The following is a 17,307-nucleotide window of genomic DNA, read 5'->3' as shown; positions in this document are numbered from 1 at the left end:
CCCTGCTGCCTCCGCCTCCCAGTTAGCTGGTATTACAGGTGTGAGGCACCATGCTGGCCTCCAGAAGCATCTCAGGGACATTGTGTGGAGTCACTGGCTGGGAGAATCTCCTTGATTCTGGGGTGGCATGGATGTCAGCCTCTGATCCTTTTCCCCTCACCAGCTTTAGCCAGATGATCTTGGAGAAGAAGGCAGCAGAGGAGCAAGAGCGGGAGGCACGGGAGGCCGCCATGGAGGGTGCCGCCGAGGAGCTGACAGGCCCTATGGCCCAGCAGGACTCGGAGCAGCTGGCAGCAGAGGCCCCGGCCTGGCCAGGTGAGGAGGCAGCCAAGCCCCTGCCTCCTGAGAAGGACTTGGCATCCCAGAGAAGCGTGGCTGCCGAGAGCCACGACAAAGTCCCCAGCAGCCGTGAGAAGCGGGAGTCCCGCCGGCAGCGAGGGCTGGAACATGTGGAGCTCCAGAACAAACACAGCCAGCTCTGTAAGGAAGAGAGCACCCCCCAAGAACCTTCTGGAAGGGCTGTTCTGGAGCTGGGGGAGAGCCTCCCAGAGGATAGAACAGGGACCACAGATGAAGCACCTCTGGAAATGGTAGCAGAGACTGTGGACAGCATCATGAGAAAGCAGCCCATGGAGAAGCCACTGGCCACGCTGGACGCCACAGTCTCTGGAGAAACGGAGATGCTTCCTGTTGGGAGCCTAAGGCCCAGCCCCCCGCAGCGGCCAACCAGCCTGGCCCTGGACAGTGTGGTGGTCCCCCTCATGCCCAGCAGCACCTGTGAGGCCACGCAAGAGGACAAGGCGGGTGGCAGCCCCCGGGCTCCAGACAGGGCCGAGAGCCCCAGCGGCCCCACCCACATCCAGCGGTACCAGCACCCCAACACCGAGCACCTTGCCACGGCCGTGGAGCTGTGGCGGGGCAAGAAGCTGGGGGCCAGTGGGCCCAGCGCCATGCTGAGCCAGTCTCTGGACCTCAGTGACAAGCACCGGCCCCCGGGGGCTGCCATCACGCCCACAGAGTAAGCCCCTGCCACGACACCCCACCGCCAGCCCTTCCCTCCCCAGGGCCCTGACAGGTGCTAAGCCCCTAGGACTCAACGTAGGAATAGCCAGCTTTGGGGGAGGGGCACAGGTCCAGGTCCCCTTCACTAGGTTCCCATCAACACATGGGGCTCACAGTGGTCAGCCATGGGTAAGAGAGGGGCTGACTGCCTCACCTGAGTAAGACTTAGCCCTGGTCACTACCCATTGCCCTGCCAGACAAGCAGCGGGGTGGGGGGTGGGGGGTGCATGGACGGTGAGTGGATAGAGGTGGAAGTTGGATGAGATGGATGATGGGTAGGTGGGTGGGTAAGTGGATGGATGAATAGACGGATTTGTGGGCAGGTGGGCAGTTAGAACAATGGAGGGGGTGGATGGATTTAAGTAGAGAACGTGGTGGGAGGTCCACAGTAGAAATGGTGACAGTAAGGGAGACAGGAGATGGGCAGGTGGACAGATGGTGATGAGGGGCTGGGAGCTCACAGATGCCGAGGAGAGAAGCTGCCTAGGGAACAGAGGACAGAGGTGGCTGAAGCTGGCAGTGGGGAGCAGGTGTGTACTGCTACATCACCAGTGTCTCAGGGCCTCCTGTGCACTTCAGGGAGTCCCCCAGCACACCTGGCCTCCACCCACCAGTGCCCGAAACACCCATCCCTCCCCCTACCAGGGAGGGCCAGCTCCTTCCCTCCCAGAGCCACCCCATGAAGGCGCAGGGCTGGGGCTAATGCTCGTGTCTGTGGTCCTGCAGGGAAAGGCGCATCTCCTTGTCCACTAATGACGTCTCCAAGCTGTCCCCTGCCAAGGCCCAGGTAACGCCCAGCTCCACCAGAGCCAAGGGGGGGCAGGTAACCCTGAGGCTCCGACATGCAGTCCCAGCACTCTGGAAGCCTAGTGGCAAGAGTGCTTGCCTCTTATACATGAGGCCCTGGGTTCAATTCCCCAGCACCACATATACAGAAAATGGCCAGAAGTGGCGCTGTGGCTCAAGTGGCAGAGTACTAGCCTTGAGCAAAAAGAAGCCAGGGACAGTTCTCAGGCACTGAGTCCAGACCCTAGGACTGGCCAAAAAAAAAAAAAAAAAAGATCCAAGAGTGGCTGGACTTGGGGGCTGGGGATATGGCCTAGTGGCAAGAGAGCTTGCCTCGTATACATGAGGCCCTGGGTTCGATTCTCCAGCACCAAAAATACAGAAAATGGCCAGAAGTGGCGCTGTGGCTCAAGTGGCAGAGTGCTAGCCTTGAGCAAAAGGAAGCCAGGGACAGTGCTCAGGCCCTGAGTCCAAGGCCCAGGACTGACCAAAAAAAAAAAAAAAGTGGCTGGGCACCGGTGGCCCAGGCCCGTAATCCCAACTGTTCAGGAGGCTGAGATTTCAGGATCAAGGTTCAAAGCCAGCCCAGGCAGGAAAGTCTGTGAGACTTCACTACTCAGAAAAAGGTCAAGTGGTAGAGAGCTAGCCTTGAGCAAAAAGCAGCTCAGGGACAGGCTCAGAGTTCAAGCCCCAAGACTAGCAAAAAAAGATCAAGAGTGATTTGGACCACATAGTGACACCCAGTTCTTCCCCACCCCCTGGGAAAAAAAAAAAAAGCAAAACATGAGTGGAGTTAGTGGTTCGAGTGTGGGGCACAGCCCCCCCGTCCCCACGCAGGCCCTGCTTTCTCACTGCCCTCTCCCTGCATGCACTGTAGTCTTCCACTGAGATGGATGGGGAGCCGAGCACCAAGAAGGTGGTGATCTACAAGAAGAAGTCGGGCGACACATCCGCCGGCCCCGATGCTGGGCTGTCCCCAGGCACCCAGGTGGACTCTAAGTAAGAAGCTGAGGTCACCCGGGGCCCAGGATGTGCAGAAAAGGGGACCTGCTTTCTAGTAGCATCTCACTGCATCATGTACAGAAGAGAGATGAGATGTTGTCCCCATTGTATTTTCCAGTGCTAGGCACAGAACCCCAAGGCCTTGTGCATGCTGGGCACATGCCCACCACTGAGCTGTACCCCCCCACTCAGTTCCCCTTATAGATAAGCCAGCGTCCTTGCTGTGCAGCTGGTCAGGGCTCAGCTACCTACACCCATGGCCCAAGCCTGGCAGCACACACCTGTTGTCCCAGCTACTTGAGAGGCTGGAATTCAGAACCAGCCTGGGCCACATAGCAAGATCCAGTCTGAGAAGAAAGAGAAACAAAAGAAACATACTTTTTTCCTTTTCTCCTCCAGATCCACATTTAAGAGACTGTTCCTGCATAAAAACAAGGACAAAAAATACAGCTTGGATGTGGAGGAGATGGAGGACGTGGCCTGTGGGCCGGCTGTCCTGGAAGCCACCATGAAGAAGGATCTAGAAGGTTGGTGAGAGCCTCAGAGCTGGGCCCTGGGCACAGAGCTTGAGGTGGAGATTCTGGCCAAAGAGGGAGGCTTGTGGCAGGGGCTCCTGGTCCTCTCCTCCCAACCTGGCCAGTGCCCTTCCCTGACCCTGCCCTCCCTCAGCACCACTCTGTGACCCACAGCCCCCTCCAGCCAGCAGCACCGGCCCGCAGGTGAGAGGCATGGCAAGGAGGCTGGAGGCAAAGGGAAGAAGAACCGGAACCTCAAGATCGGCAAAATCACTGTGTCTGAGAAGTGGCGGGAATCAGTGTACCGCAAGATCACCAATGCCAATGAGCTCAAGTACCTGGATGAGTTCCTGCTTAACAAAGTGAGCTGCAGAACCCCTGGAGGCAGGGGCTGGCTAGGAGTCACCAGAGGCAGCCTAGCTGAGAGCTCACATCTCTCCCTGCAGATCAATGACCTCCGCTCACAGAAGACCCCTATTGAGAGCTTGTTCATCGAGGCCACCGAAACATTCAGGAGCAACATCAAAACCATGTACTCTGTGCCTGTACGTGATCTCCCTATGGGCCCTCGTTCTTCCACAGCCCCCAGCAGGCTGTGGAGCTGACACATTGCATTTCTGCAGAATGGGAAGATCCATGTGGGCTACAAGGACCTGATGGAGAACTACCAGATCGTTGTCAACAACCTGGCCACTGAGCGCGGCGAGAAGGACACCAACATGGTCCTCAACCTCTTCCAGTCCCTGCTGGACGAGTTCACTCGGGGCTATACCAAGAACGACTTTGAGCCTGCTAAAGTGAGTCATCCCACTCGGCCACGCCCACCCTTGACATGGTTCTCCCAGAGCTGGCCACAACCACCCGACAACACACTTCCAGCCAGGGCCTGCCGCCTCTGCTGTACACATCCTCCCGGCCCCGCCTCCACACCATAACCACACCCACCTCTGCCTCCTCTGCCCACACACAGGCCCCTCACGGAGCTTCTTTTCTGGACAAGGGTTTCCAGGTGGGTGGCACTGAGGGGAATCCCTAGGGTTTCCCCAGGTCACCAGACCTCACTGTTGTGTGTCTTGACCAGGGCAAAGCTCAGAAGAAGAAGCGGAAACAGGAGCGTGCTGTGAGTAGTCGTGTTCATGGGTGTGTATACACATGTGATTGTCCCTGCTCGTGTGTATGTATGTGTGTAAGCACATGCTTCTATGGTGTGAATTCTCCTTCAGCCCCCAGCAAGCCATCACTTCAGGGGAGCAAACTCTCCCCTGAGGTGGTGGGAGGCACCTGCTCAGCCCCGCCCCGTCGTGCCCTCCCCTGCAGGTCCAGGAGCACAATGGGCACGTGTTTGCCAGCTACCAGGTGAGCATCCCCCAGTCCTGCGAACAGTGTCTCTCCTACATCTGGCTCATGGACAAGGCGTTGCTATGCAGTGGTGAGTGCTGCTCCCACTCCTGCCACCACGGGGCTCCCTTCATCACCCACCTCCCATCTCACCACTGCTCTTCTCACCTCTCCAGGGGCCCTCCTCACGTGGACCCTGGGTCTCTGGGCCTTTGTCCACGCTGTTCCCACTTTCTGAAGCCTTGCCCCCCCCAACCCCCTGCCCCCGGTCTCCCTGCTCCCATCCATTCAGCCCCCAGGGGACACAGAGACCCAGGGACACCAGAATGGTAGCGCTCCAACGTCCCAAGCCAGGTCCCCAAAGCTGCTCCTTGTCCCTCAACCCTGGGTGTGGAGCACAGCACCGCAGCTCTACCTGCCCCCTGCCCACCCTCACCCCCGCGGCATCAGCCATACAGGGTTACCTGCTGGGGGGGGGAGCCTCAGGCACCTGGGGTCTCCAGCACACCCATGGGTAACCCCCATGACCTCCTAGTGTGCAAGATGACCTGCCACAAGAAGTGTGTGCACAAGATTCAGAGCTACTGCTCCTACATGAGCGGGAGGAAGGTGAGCAGCCCCAGCCCAGAACCTTCTAGAACTCTACTGTCTAGGACACCTGGAAAGTCAGCTTGCAAGGAACAAATGGGGCACTGGCAGGCACAAGGAGGCTCAGGAGTGGGAGGTTGTTCTGTTCCCAGGCAGGGGTGGGGATTGTGTCCCCCAAATCCTGTGTCCCTTTGGAAGGGTCCCATGAGAGCAGTCCCCTCCACTGCACAAAGGAGATGAGGTCCTGGTACAGGGTGCGGCAGAGTCAGAGGCTTTAAGGGGGGCTTGGGCTGGGGTACCCTCCTTTAGAATAGTCACTCGGCCGGGGAGGGAGCCATTGCCCAGGGCCTGCAAGCTGTCTCCCCAATCCAGGCACTCCAACGGCTGTGCAGAGCAGGCAAAGGCTGGGGGGGGGGGGGGCGGGCAACAGCCCCCAGGGGTCCCCACAGCTGCACAGTCAGACTCACTCCTCATCCTGGCATGTCAGGCCGAGCACAGCGCCGAGTCGGGACACTTCGGCGTGTGCGTGGGCAGCCTGACCAGTGACAAAGCCTCAGTGCCTGTAGTGCTGGAGAAGCTTCTGGAACATGTGGAAATGCACGGCCTATACACTGAGGGCCTCTACCGCAAATCAGGCGCTGCCAACCGGACGCGGGAGCTCCGACAGGCGCTGCAGACAGGTGGGCGCGGCGGCCCATGGCCTGGCCCCCAGGTGCCTGTGGACCTGTGCTCCACTCACCCAGCCTCACTCCACAGACCCAGCCACGGTCAAGCTGGAGGACTTCCCCATCCACGCCATCACCGGTGTCCTGAAGCAGTGGCTGCGGGAGCTGCCCGAGCCACTCATGACCTTTGCGCAGTACGGAGACTTCCTGCGCGCTGTGGGTGAGCGAGGCTACCCAGGCCTGCGGGCAGCCGGGGGTGGGCGCTGGCCCCCAGGGCCTGGGGTAATGGCCTTGGCCTCTACAGAGCTGCCTGAGAAGCAGGAGCAGCTGGCCGCCATCTACGCTGTCCTAGAGCACCTGCCCGAGGCCAACCACACTGCCCTGGAGCGGCTGGTCTTCCACCTGGTCAAGCAAGTGCCCTGGGTCCCTAGACCTCACATCACAGCCCTGGGACCACCCCCTTGGCTCCACCGCCCCTTAACTGTCTGTGACCACACAGGGTGGCCCTGCTGGAGGATGTGAACCGCATGTCGCCCGGGGCCCTGGCCATTATCTTTGCACCCTGCCTTCTGCGCTGCCCAGACACCTCGGACCCGCTGACCAGCATGAAGGACGTCCTCAAGATCACCATGTGAGTGCCTGGCAGCTAAGGACCCGCCCACCACACTGGGATAGAAGAGCCTGGGAAAACACCTAGCTCCCATTGAGCTATGGGTCACAAATCTGTTTTGTACCCCATGTGTGGGATGCTGGCCCTCAGCATGCCCAGCAAGCACCCTGCCCGAGTTCCCGCCCCCGCAGTCCACTAGAAGGGCTCTATCCACTCCCACACTGCCCTTCAGAAACCAGTGTGGGCTGAGTCCCCTGGTACTGACCACTGTGGGCTGGGTTCCCCTGGTACTGACCGCTGTGGGCTGGGTCCCCCTGGTACTGACCGCTGTGGGCTGGGTCCCCCTGGTACTGACCACTGTGGGCTGGGTCCCCCTGGTGCTGATCACTGAGGGTTGGGTGCCGGCCCGCCCCAGCCCCTCAGTGCCTGCTTGGTGCCGGGTCACTGCTGGTGGTGACCGGGTCCCCACCGCGGCCCTGGCAGGTGCGTGGAAATGCTAATCAAAGAGCAGATGCGGAAGTACAGGGTGAAGATGGAGGAGATCAGCCAGCTGGAGGCGGCCGAGAGCATCGCCTTTCGCAGGCTCTCACTCCTGCGGCAGAAAGCGGTGAGCCCTTGGAGGCCGGTGGGCGGGGGCCTCTGGTTATTTGACAAATTGTCGTGAGCCGGGCCTGCCTGTTGGGTGGGCGGGGACTGGCCTATGGCTCAGCCTGTCTTGACCAAAAGACTGGAGGCGGGGCTCTGTCCGCTGCCCCTAAGGGGCCTGTCCCCCCCCCCCAACCCTCCATGGCTCAGGGCCAGGCCGGACCTCATTGAGCCCCCTGTGAGATGCTCCCCTGGCGGCCAGGCCTGGGATCCCCGCGCTGGCAGGCGGCCGAGCCACTCATTCACCCTGTGCTCGTCTTTCTCCCAGCCTTGGCCTTTCAAACTGGGGTTCTCATCTCCCTATGAGGGGGTCCTGGTATGTACGCGCTCGTTGGCCGGTGCATGTCCCCTGGCGTGGTGCCCGCTACGGGTCCTGGCCGTGGGTTCTAACCTCCCGGAAGTGCATGTTGGGGGCGGCCCCACCTCCTAGCTGAGGGCCACTAACCAGGGCACGGATGGCCACGCGCTGTCCCACGGGTCTTGGAGTCCCGGTCCTGACCCGCGCCTCCGGCTACTCCCGCCTCGCCCGTTACCCCATGCCTCCCTTACAGACCCGGAGCCCCAAGGCCCAGGCTGGCCCAGACGGCGGCCCAGAGGAGCTGCAGGCGCTGCGCGAGGAGGAGGCGGCCGGCGGTGATGAGGACCGTGAGAAGGAGATCCTCATGGAGCGGATCCAGTCCCTCAAGGAGGAGAAGCAAGTGCCCTTTCCTTTCCTTCTCTCCCCCCAGATCCCAGTCCGCCCCAGCCCGAACTTCCCCCGACCCCAGGGAGGTTGGGGGACAGGGAAGGGCGGGCCAGGGCAGCGGCCTCGGGTGGGGGCGGCCTTGCACAGCTGACCCCGCCTCCAGGGAGGACATCACCTATCGCCTGCCCGAGCTGGACCCGCGGGGCTCAGACGAGGAGAACGTGGACTCGGAGACGTCGGCCAGCACGGAGAGCCTGCTGGAGGAGCGCGCTGCGCGGGCGGCCGAGGAAGGTCAGTATTAAGGTGGGTCCGCTTCTCCTTCCCAGCCACGGTGCCAGCTCCGCCTGTGCACCCCGAAGCTGCATAACCCCGGTCTGTCTCCCAAAGGGCCCCCCGCGCCTGCTCCCCCCCGCCCCGGCGCGCCCGCCCCGAGCCCCCTCCCCACGGAGGCCGCGCCCCCACGACGAAGGCCGTCATCCTTCATCACGGTCAGAGTGAAGATGCCCCGGAGGACACCAGTCATGCCCACGACCAACATCAAGCTCCCGCCTGGCCTGTGCCCACACCTACCCGGCCAAGGGCCCGCCGCCGCCGCAGTGAGGCGCCGAGAGCCCCCCGCGCGCCGCCCGGACCATGTGCACTCCGTGTATGCCGCCGCCGGGCCTCACCTGCCCTCACAGGGTGCCCTGGAGCCGCTGAACGAGGATGCTGAGGCCCCTGGCGCCCTCCGGAGGTACTCGGACCCCCCGATGTACAGCCTGCCCCCCAACACCAGCCCGGCCAATGGCTGAGACCACAGAGAGCTGAGTCTGCGAGGCCGAGGACAGCGTGCACTGCGGGCAGGCATCCGGCTCTGAGGATTCAGAAGGAAGCCACCAGGAGGCCGCGCCACAAGCAACCACGGGGAAGCAGGAGCCCGGCCACGGCAGGGCCACGCTCCTGATCCTTTTTGTACGTTTTCACCGTAACTTTGTATGTGGTTTACATAATTTTAAGTCATACTCGCCTTAACAGAAGACCAAATTGTCATTTTGTATTATTGCAAACTTTTGTATTAACGCTGTGCGTCTGTGAGTAGCCTGGACACGCGGGTCCGTGCCGAGGCCGCACAAGCCAGGCCGCAGCTAGCTTGGTCCCATGCAGGGCCTGCACAGGGGTTCACACCCGTGGGCATCTGGCCAACAAACATTCCTGGAGTTGTACCGCCTAGGAGTGAAGGACATCTGCTGAGCCCGGACACAAGACATGGAAGCAGGAATGGAGACCCAGATGAGGCCCTCAGCCTTCCACCCATGTGCCTTAGACCCCAGGCCCGGACCTTGGACTGGACTTGAGCCAGGTCCTCGGGACCACTTCAGGCAGGCAGCACAGGGCCAGCAAGGCCTCCATCGCCAGCTGGGGGGACCTCCAGAATGGGGCTGACCTTGGGCTCTGGGACACTTGGCCACGGGCCTGGGACAAAGGATGCCCCACAGTAAAATAAAGAAGTGCCTGAGAAGTGAGTGCAAATTCCTACCCGGGCCAGCTCCAGTTCCCTAGCCTGGGAGCACCTGCCAAGCTCGCCCTCCAGCACACGTAACTGGCAGTGCACATAGACTTTTCATGCCACAGGGACAGTGGGGTCGCCTATGGAAGAACTGCCAACACTCAGGAGGCTGGAGGCTGGAGGACCGCATGGTGCATATGAGCCTGGGCCACCTAGTGGCTCACAGCCGCAATCCCAGCTCAGAGGTGATGAGGCTAGGAGATCAGGGCCAGTCTGGGTAAAAAGATTTCCAAGACTCCCATCTCAACCAATAAAAAGCTGGTGTGATGGTGCATCCCTATTGCCCCAGCTATGTAGGAAACATAAATAAGTAGGAACAGATTTAGAGACAAGCTCAGGCAAAAACATACATTATTTACAAAAAAAAAGGGGGGGGGGCTTCAGGTGTGACTCATGATGAAAGCCTGCCTGGTAAGAACGTGGCCCTGAGTTAAACCTCCCCAAAATCCTGAACACACCTGGTGCCTTTACTCAGGCTGAGATCTGAGGGTCGCAGTGGGAACTCAGACCCAGCAGAAGGGTCCAAGAGACCATCTCTAGCCAGTAAAATTCTAAAACTAGAGGTAGGACTCACGTGGTAAAGCGCCAGTTGTGAGCAAGAAAGCAGTTAGAAGGCCCCAAGTGCAAACTGCACGCACACACAGGCGCGCACGAGCCTGGCGCTGTGCCTCCGCCAGGGGGCAGCACGACGTGCTCACCGTGGCTGGGGGGGACAGGGCTGGCAGAGTGCACCTACCAATCACAGACTTGCTCTGTGCCACCCGGAAACTGCTCCTTCTGACCTGCTGAAAATGGTGCCGGAGGCCCTCGTGGCTTGTGCTTAAGGACTGCCTTCCGAGGCAGTGCGGACTGATGCCATGCTCGGCCCTGGGCATGCCTTCCGCAGGGTTCCAGGGTCCTGCGCAGCCGCTGGGCGGTCAGACTACCGGGAGGCCCTGCCAGGCCACGGCTGCTTGCTGACAGCTCCCAGTTCGAGGCTGAGTGTTCGCCAGAACGCGACCGTGCGGCTAAGCACGCAGCGCTCAGTGGTGGTTTGCGTGGAGCCGTTAGACGTGACACCCCGGCCGTGCACGTTCACCCATTACCTATGCAAACATCCGGGAGCTCTCCTGGGAGAGGCAGGGGTGCTGGTGGCCCAGTGCCCACCTAGCGTGCTCCGAGTTGGGAGGAGGAGGAGGAGGGAGTTCCTGCGCAAGGTCTGGGTGCTGTCCACCCTGTGGGACCCCAGTGGGCCCAGGAGAGCCGCCACGCACCTGGGTCGTTCAGATCCGCAGCCACAGAATATGGGGGACCCTAGATATCCCAAATGCAGACTGCAGACGCTGGCTACACTTCGAAACACCCCCACGGCTGGCGAAGCCTGGGCCACGATTCGGACGCTCGGCCGGAGAGGCCCCTTGATGGCCTCTGGGCTCGGTCTCTACCAGGACTCCGTAATCTGAGGGGTGGGAGACCGATGAGGGCTGTGCGCGCGAAGCTCCGTCCCCACCGTCCATTCCTTGGGTGGGCAGGGATTGGGTTCCCTCCGTGGGTCCAGTTCTCGAAGTTAGTTCACGGCCACGCCACGGGTGGAGGCAGGGACGGCCGGAAGCTGGAGGTTTACAGCCTACCCCATCCAAGAAGGGGGGGGAGGGGAGGTTTTGGGTCAGCATTTCCCTAGCCTCAGATCCTCAGCTCCTCCCACTAGCCCCCAGATCCACCCATACCTAATGAGCCACTCCTACTTACTACCTACTTCTCCTTTCCCTCCCTAGAGAGAAGCTGCCACCTGGATAAGGTGCAGACACCATGTAGCTCCCTCTCCTGTGGGAACTATGGCCCCACTAATAAACCTCCTTATGAACCTTCTTCTCCAATCTGATTATCTCCACATGGTCCTTTGGGATGGCCGATACCTATGCTTTCAGGGTCTCCAAGGGAAATCGGAGTAGGGCTCCGGAATGGGAAAGAGCAAGAAGCTAGGCGGCAGAGGGAGCAGGGAAGCACGTGGAGCGGCGGAAGGAGCCAGAGGGCATGTTACACACGGGAACACACTGAAGGCCTCAGGCTTTCCAATCTTTTCTGGAAAAACAAGCGCTTCGCCGGAAACGAATACAGACACGATGAAGACTCGCCGGACAAAAAAAAAAAAAAAAAGAAAAAAAAGCAACTTCCGCCCAAAACAAAGATGGGCCTCTAGCCCCAAAGTGCAGCACATCCGCCCGGAAGTAGGCCAAATAGGCGTACTTCCGCCCATCCTTAAGATGGCACCGGCGGAAGGGGCAGGGCACCGGCATCTAGCGATGGTGGCGTCCCGGCTGGAGTTGAACCTGGTGAGGTTACTGTGTCGCTGCGAGGCAATGGCAGCAGAGAAGCGGGACCCGGAGGAGTGGCGTCTGGAGAAGGTGAGGGGACGCCACGCCGCCGCGCACTACTCATTTTCTGGGTGGCAACTAAGCCGTGTAGCCTCCCGGGCCCCAAAGCCGCCGTGGCCACGCCCCTTCCGGCCAGCTCGACACCGCTACGTGCGGACCCCACTGCAGTACCTTACACTCCACCTACCTCCGTGGCCCGCCCCTGGCACTTGGCCCCGCCCAGCCTGTGGACCTGTTTGGGGGCGTGGCCCGTCTGACAGGTATCTCTCCCCTGGCAGTACGTGGGGGCCCTGGAAGACATGCTGCAGGCCCTGAAGGCCCACGCCAGGTAAGTGCCGGCGCTCCCGGGGTTCCACCGGGCCACCCTGGACTCGGGGGACCTCCCCCCGGGACACACACACACGCACAAGGGTTGGCATGCAGGTTGTTCCTTTGCCCTCTCGCCTTCCAGCAAGCCGGCCTCGGAGGTGCTCAGCGAGTATTCCCGCAAGGTGAACTTTCTGAAGGGGATGCTGCAGGCTGAGAAGCTGGTGAGCCGGCGCCGCGAGCCCCAGGCCCAGCAGGGTCCCGGGCCGCTCTCCTCCCTGACCCAGTCCGCATGTCCCCGCAGGCCTCCTCCTCCGAGAAGGCCCTCGCCAACCAGTTCCTGACCCCTGGCCGCGTGCCCACTACGGCCAGAGAGCGGGTGCCCGCCACCAAGACCGTCCACCTGCAGTCTCGTGCCCGCTACACCAGTGAGATGCGGCGTGAGCTGCTGGGCGCGGTGAGCTCCTGGGGATGCCCTTGGACATCAAGGCCCCAAAGCCAATTGAGAGACATTGTGGCCAGGGTTTTGCTAAATGACTAAGAGTTTTGTTCAAGATGAAACTGAGTCAGGTGTGGTTAAGGTTCAGTGGCTCACAGGTCACCACTCGCCACAGAATCAGTGAAGGAATGTTTTTCTGAGCACTCTCTACAGATCAGCTGATGGCTACCCACTTAGAAATAAGAAAATGAAGCCTAGAGGTTACAAAGATTTGCCCAGGCTGAAGAGGTGAAGTTCTGAGAGCAGAAAGGGTAGTTGCTGGTGGCTTAGGCCTGAAATCCTAGCTACTCAGGAGGCCCAGGAGCAGCACAATAAAATAAATAAAGTAGGGACAGAACAAAGGTTCTGACTTCAAGCTTCTTCTTTCTTCCTACAGGACTCTGCCGGAGGTGAGTCACACGAACCCTGCTGCCTCCTTCACCTGCGCCCCTCCTTGGCTTGCCCAGGCTGCTCAGTGCAAGGACCAAGTCTCCACAGCCTGCAGGGAGAGAGGGTCAGGTGACCTGTGGAAGGGACAGCACCCCCAGCTCACAAGGCCAATGCAAACTACACAGAGGCACTCATGTTCTTTGTGGAGCCAGAGGAGAGAGAAGGTTTGCTCAGTGGGAGAGCATTCCAGCTAGGGCTTTGAAGCATGACTAGGAGCCCACCAGGCAGCAGCACACATCCAGGGTATCAGACAAAGCACAAGCAAAGATGAGTGGGCTGGAAACAGAAAAATCGACCTTTTCCTTCTTCTTGCATGGTATATTTTGCTTCCAGAGCCCCAGCTGGATATGAGGAAGAGAACGTGAGTATTCTTCAAGTTTGGGCAAGGCGGGGAGGGGGAGGTGCATACTGGTGCTACTTCAAGAGTCCTTGCCACCCGGTGGAAGCAGAACCTGAATGGAGAAGGGGAAGCTGGGTTCTGGAAGCAGGGCAGTGGCCTGTCTCTCCCTTACTGTCCTTGCCCGCACATTGCCCACATGTGGCTCCAGTGGGGCGACGGGCCCCAAGCCCGTAGATGAGAAGCAGTCAGCGGCTGAGCTGGACCTCGTCCTACAGCGGCACCAGGACCTCCAGGAAAAGCTGGCAGAAGAGATGCTAGGCCTGGCCCGGAGCCTCAAGACCAACACACTGGCTGCCCAGAGTGTTATCAAGAAAGACAACCAGGTGCGGGGATTGAAACACCAGCCTCACATGGGGCAGAGAGAAGCTGCTTGAGGCAGGGGTGTGGTGAGTGGGACTTTGCTGGATGAATAGAGGAGTTTGGCAGAAGCCACTCCTCCTACACACACACAAACCTTTTCCTAGCAGTGGGGCACAGCATCAGCAAAGGTCAGGAGTGCAGGCCCCCCCCAGGGCAGTAGGGAGAGGCCGACTTGGGCCTGCACCCCACTAACATCCTCCTCACCCCCACCTCAGACCCTGTCACACTCACTGAAGATGGCCGACCAGAACCTGGAGAAGCTGAAGACAGAGTCAGAGCGGCTGGAGCAGCATGCGCAGAAGTCGGTGAACTGGCTGCTGTGGGCCATGCTCATCATTGTCTGCTTCATCTTCATCAGCATGATCCTCTTCATCCGAATCATGCCCAAACTCAAATAAACGCCCGCTGCCGCCAGCCACCACCCCGGCCTGTGCCTGTTTCTGCCTCTCGGGGTGGGAAGCGACCCAGCGGTGCCTCCCGGGCCACTCAGTGCCAGAGTCCCCGAGCAGGAAGGGAGGCTTTGGGCCTGTGACCACAGACACGCCCCACTCTGGGTAAGAGCCAGAGGTCGCATGTTGGGGCATGCCAGGGGTCCACACTCAGAGCTCTGCAGACTCGGTCTCCAGTGTAGGCGACGTGAGGCCCGGGGAGAGGAAGCCACCGCGCGGGACGGGCCATGGGAATCCACACCTCGCCTAGGACAGGCGGAGCCCAAAGCCAGTAAAGCACTGACCACGGGGAGCGCAGCCATGCCTGGGAAACCAGCACCGGGCGGCGGAGAGTGCCGGGCCGGCCCGGGCGGCACTGGACCCCCGAAATGCGAGGCTCCCTTGTGGGGCGATTCCTTCTCAGAATTGCTAGAACTTTCTCATCTGTCCCTTTTAGTGACCAGAGATAGAGCCGCTAGGGCTGGAGGTAGAGGGTCCGCCTAACCAGCGCCACGCCCTGAGTTCAAACCCCAGCACGGCCTAAATGTGAACAAAACTGCAGGGAAAATGAGGTCTTTAACCAACCTGGCTCTCTGGATTCCGGAGAGGAATCAAACGCCGCGCCAGGCCCGCCGGCCCCGCCCGCGCGGTGACACCCCGCCCCGGCGCCCCGAGGCACCGCTCCGCCCAGTGAGGCCGGGGCCACGCCCCGCGCGGTGACGCCCCGCCAAGTAAGGTCGAGGCCACGCCCCGCGCGGTGACGCACAGCCCCGCTCAGTGACGCAGAGGCCACGCCCTGCACGGTGACGCCACGTCCTCGAGGCCACGCCCATGGCCCCCGGTCAGATCCCGCTTGAAGTTAATATAGATCGCGGACTCAGGCGACGTTCCAGCAGCGGACTCAGGCTGGAATCCACGGACGCTGGGACAGGTGATGCCGAGCGTGGGTGACGCCGGGAGGGGGAAGCGGTCCGGGCCGAGGCTCAGAGAGAGAGAGGGGAGCGCGCCCTTCGAGGGCCTGACCCTCGGCTCCTCGCGCCGGAGGGGAGGCTCTAACAGATCGCTGGGGGGCGGGGGGAGCACACTCCGCGGAGTTGTGGTGATGTCACAGCTCATTTGCATGGAGCTCTTCCGGGTTACGTTACGGGGCGCCCACCGCCTGCGTGTGTGGCGATGGGGCGGGGCCTGGCGGGATAAAGGGCGGGACTCCGGTCAGCCACGCCCACTCCCTATCCGTAGGCCGCCCGCACACAGTGCCCGCCCCGCGCGGGCCCCGACGCCCCACGCAGGACCCGACCACCAGCCCGGGGACCCCAGAGGGGCGCCTCCCTGAGGCCGATGCCCACCCGGGAGCACCCCTGGACCCGTCCACCGGGCCCTGGGCCCTGGGTGAGTTCGGCCCCCGAAGCCCAAGGGCGGGAACCCCGAACCGGGAATCCTAGTCTCCTGACTCCCGCCGCGTTTGCAGACGCGGCCGCCGGGAGGCCACACATCCGGCGCCCACCGCCCTCTTCGCCAGCCCCGGCCCGCGGCCCACCAAGACCGGAGGCCCAGGAAGATCGCCTTTGCGGACGAGTTGCCCTCCCGCGCCCGCCCAGACGCCCAGCGGCCGCCCCGCGCCTCTCCGGCGCCCGACTACGAGCTGTGAGTGTCCACACCCCGACCCCCGCGGTTCTTGATACCGGGGAACTGGGACGGGCACTGAGGCTGGGGCCGGGTGAGAGGTGTTTAGGGGGCAGGCGGCTTCTGCCGCCCCACTCCCTGCGCCCCGTCCACTCACAGCAGATTTCTCCCGGGTGAGAGGAGGTACTTGGGGGTGCCGGCGGCTCCTGCCGCTCCACTCCCCGCGCCCCCTCCACTCGCAGCAAATACCCTCCCGTGCGCTGCGAGCGTGGCCGGCGCTGCTATGCCGCCGTGTTCCGGGACCAGTACTGGGAACTTCTAGAACTCCAGAAAGAGGTGGAGTCGACACAGGCCAAGCTTGGGCAGCTGGAAGCCCTGCTCAGGACGCTGCCCCCTGCCCGAAACCAGGTCAGCCCCGCACCCTGCTGTCTCGGCCATCGCTGGAGGGTCTCCCTGGATGAGCCACTTTGCCCTCCCAAGCCTCAGTCTCCCCATTCTTCCCCGGGTCCCACTGTTCCTCCTCCTCTTGCAGAAGGAGGCCCACATGGCAGCCTACATCTGGAGAGCGTTGGAGAAGAAGTGGATGGTAAGTCTTTGCACCCCTGACCTTGTTGTCATGGAGCTGGGACACCTGTGCCCTGATATGTTCCAGCTTCAAGAAGAGAAGAGGCTTGTAGAAGAAAGGGCTACACGGTCTGCAGGTCATAGGCTAGACTGCTGTAAGGACTTCCCTGGCTCTCACTCTCACAGGACCCTGCCTTCCTGGATAAGCAGGCTCGCTGTCGTTACCTGAAGGGCAAACTGAGACACCTCAAGACCCAGATCCAGAAATTTGATGATCAGGAGGACAGCAAAGGCTCTGTGTACTTCTGAGTGCCTGGAGTGGCACTTGCTCTCCACCCTGCCTGGGGTGGCAGACGTCCTGGGCTCAGAGCTGACAGTGGCCCCTCCAGGCAGCCCAGCCATCCCTGGATCCTGTGGGGACCCTGGGGTCTCAGTCCGCCACCTTGGAGACTCTGGTCCTGCTCTCCACCCCAGTGGAATAAACATGGATCCAACCAGGCACACCTCCCCTGACTCCACTCCCTTCTCACCAGTGTTCTTCGAGGAAGAGCACGACATTCAGACTTCGTCCAGCCTCAGTAGGGTCAGCATTTCCGCAGGTCAGGCCTGGTGTAGTGGTGCACACCCCTATAATCCCAGCACTCGGGAGGCTGAGGCAAGAGAATCTTAAATTCCAGGCCTGACGGGACGTTAGTGGTTCACACCACTAATCCTAGCTACTTGGGATGCTGAGATTTGAGGTTCACCGCCAGCTCAGGGAAGAAAGTTCATGAGACTCTTGTCTCCAATTAATCACCAAAAAAGCCAGAAGTGAAACTGTGGCTCAAGTGATAGAGCATTAGCCTTTACCAAAACAGGCCCAGGCCCTGAATTCAAGTCTCAAGACCAGAAAAAAATTAATT

At 61.0% G+C, this 17,307-nt stretch overlaps 3 protein-coding genes across 13 annotated transcripts in view; all 3 read left to right on the top strand.

Moving 5' to 3' along the window:
• Myo9b (myosin IXB) overlaps nucleotides 1–8,929 on the top strand; it is a 69,425-nt gene extending 60,496 nt beyond the window's left edge. For 4 of the 11 annotated variants that reach the window (XM_048342515.1, XM_048342512.1, XM_048342514.1 and 1 more), the window contains 19 exons: nucleotides 164–1,018; nucleotides 1,789–1,849; nucleotides 2,726–2,847; nucleotides 3,250–3,377; nucleotides 3,540–3,727; nucleotides 3,812–3,910; nucleotides 3,989–4,162; nucleotides 4,447–4,485; nucleotides 4,683–4,794; nucleotides 5,239–5,312; nucleotides 5,779–5,971; nucleotides 6,048–6,176; nucleotides 6,261–6,366; nucleotides 6,456–6,587; nucleotides 7,050–7,173; nucleotides 7,480–7,527; nucleotides 7,763–7,905; nucleotides 8,060–8,187; nucleotides 8,284–8,929. In XM_048342515.1, coding sequence (XP_048198472.1) covers nucleotides 164–1,018; nucleotides 1,789–1,849; nucleotides 2,726–2,847; nucleotides 3,250–3,377; nucleotides 3,540–3,727; nucleotides 3,812–3,910; nucleotides 3,989–4,162; nucleotides 4,447–4,485; nucleotides 4,683–4,794; nucleotides 5,239–5,312; nucleotides 5,779–5,971; nucleotides 6,048–6,176; nucleotides 6,261–6,366; nucleotides 6,456–6,587; nucleotides 7,050–7,173; nucleotides 7,480–7,527; nucleotides 7,763–7,905; nucleotides 8,060–8,187; nucleotides 8,284–8,687 — 3,259 coding nt within the window. In that variant the 3' untranslated portion in view covers nucleotides 8,688–8,929. Of the gene's footprint in view, nucleotides 1–163; nucleotides 1,019–1,788; nucleotides 1,850–2,725; nucleotides 2,848–3,249; nucleotides 3,378–3,539; nucleotides 3,728–3,811; nucleotides 3,911–3,988; nucleotides 4,163–4,446; nucleotides 4,486–4,682; nucleotides 4,795–5,238; nucleotides 5,313–5,778; nucleotides 5,972–6,047; nucleotides 6,177–6,260; nucleotides 6,367–6,455; nucleotides 6,588–7,049; nucleotides 7,174–7,479; nucleotides 7,528–7,762; nucleotides 7,906–8,059; nucleotides 8,200–8,283 lie in introns of all 11 variants that reach the window. The other 7 variants (XM_048342516.1, XM_048342521.1, XM_048342513.1 and 4 more) reach the window with 4 other exon arrangements.
• A 2,739-nt stretch (nucleotides 8,930–11,668) lies between these two features.
• On the top strand, nucleotides 11,669–14,209 carry Use1 (unconventional SNARE in the ER 1). Its single transcript, XM_048342522.1, has 8 exons — nucleotides 11,669–11,826; nucleotides 12,075–12,124; nucleotides 12,248–12,326; nucleotides 12,407–12,559; nucleotides 12,978–12,990; nucleotides 13,364–13,391; nucleotides 13,579–13,753; nucleotides 14,006–14,209. Exons 1-8 carry the CDS (start codon nucleotides 11,686–11,688, stop codon nucleotides 14,186–14,188), a joined length of 822 nt encoding a protein of 273 aa, XP_048198479.1. The 5' UTR covers nucleotides 11,669–11,685; the 3' UTR covers nucleotides 14,189–14,209.
• An 830-nt stretch (nucleotides 14,210–15,039) lies between these two features.
• Ocel1 (occludin/ELL domain containing 1) lies at nucleotides 15,040–17,072 on the top strand. Its single transcript, XM_048340889.1, has 6 exons — nucleotides 15,040–15,149; nucleotides 15,458–15,607; nucleotides 15,687–15,862; nucleotides 16,084–16,249; nucleotides 16,374–16,427; nucleotides 16,592–17,072. The coding sequence occupies exons 2-6, from the start codon at nucleotides 15,557–15,559 to the stop codon at nucleotides 16,712–16,714; spliced, it is 570 nt and encodes a 189-aa protein (XP_048196846.1). The 5' UTR covers nucleotides 15,040–15,149; nucleotides 15,458–15,556; the 3' UTR covers nucleotides 16,715–17,072.
• The last annotated feature ends 235 nt before the right edge of the window (nucleotides 17,073–17,307 follow it).

Source organism: Perognathus longimembris, chromosome 3 (genome assembly GCF_023159225.1).
Source record: "Perognathus longimembris pacificus isolate PPM17 chromosome 3, ASM2315922v1, whole genome shotgun sequence".
NCBI lineage: Eukaryota > Metazoa > Chordata > Mammalia > Rodentia > Heteromyidae > Perognathus > Perognathus longimembris.
This window is presented reverse-complemented; position numbering and strand designations above follow the sequence as displayed.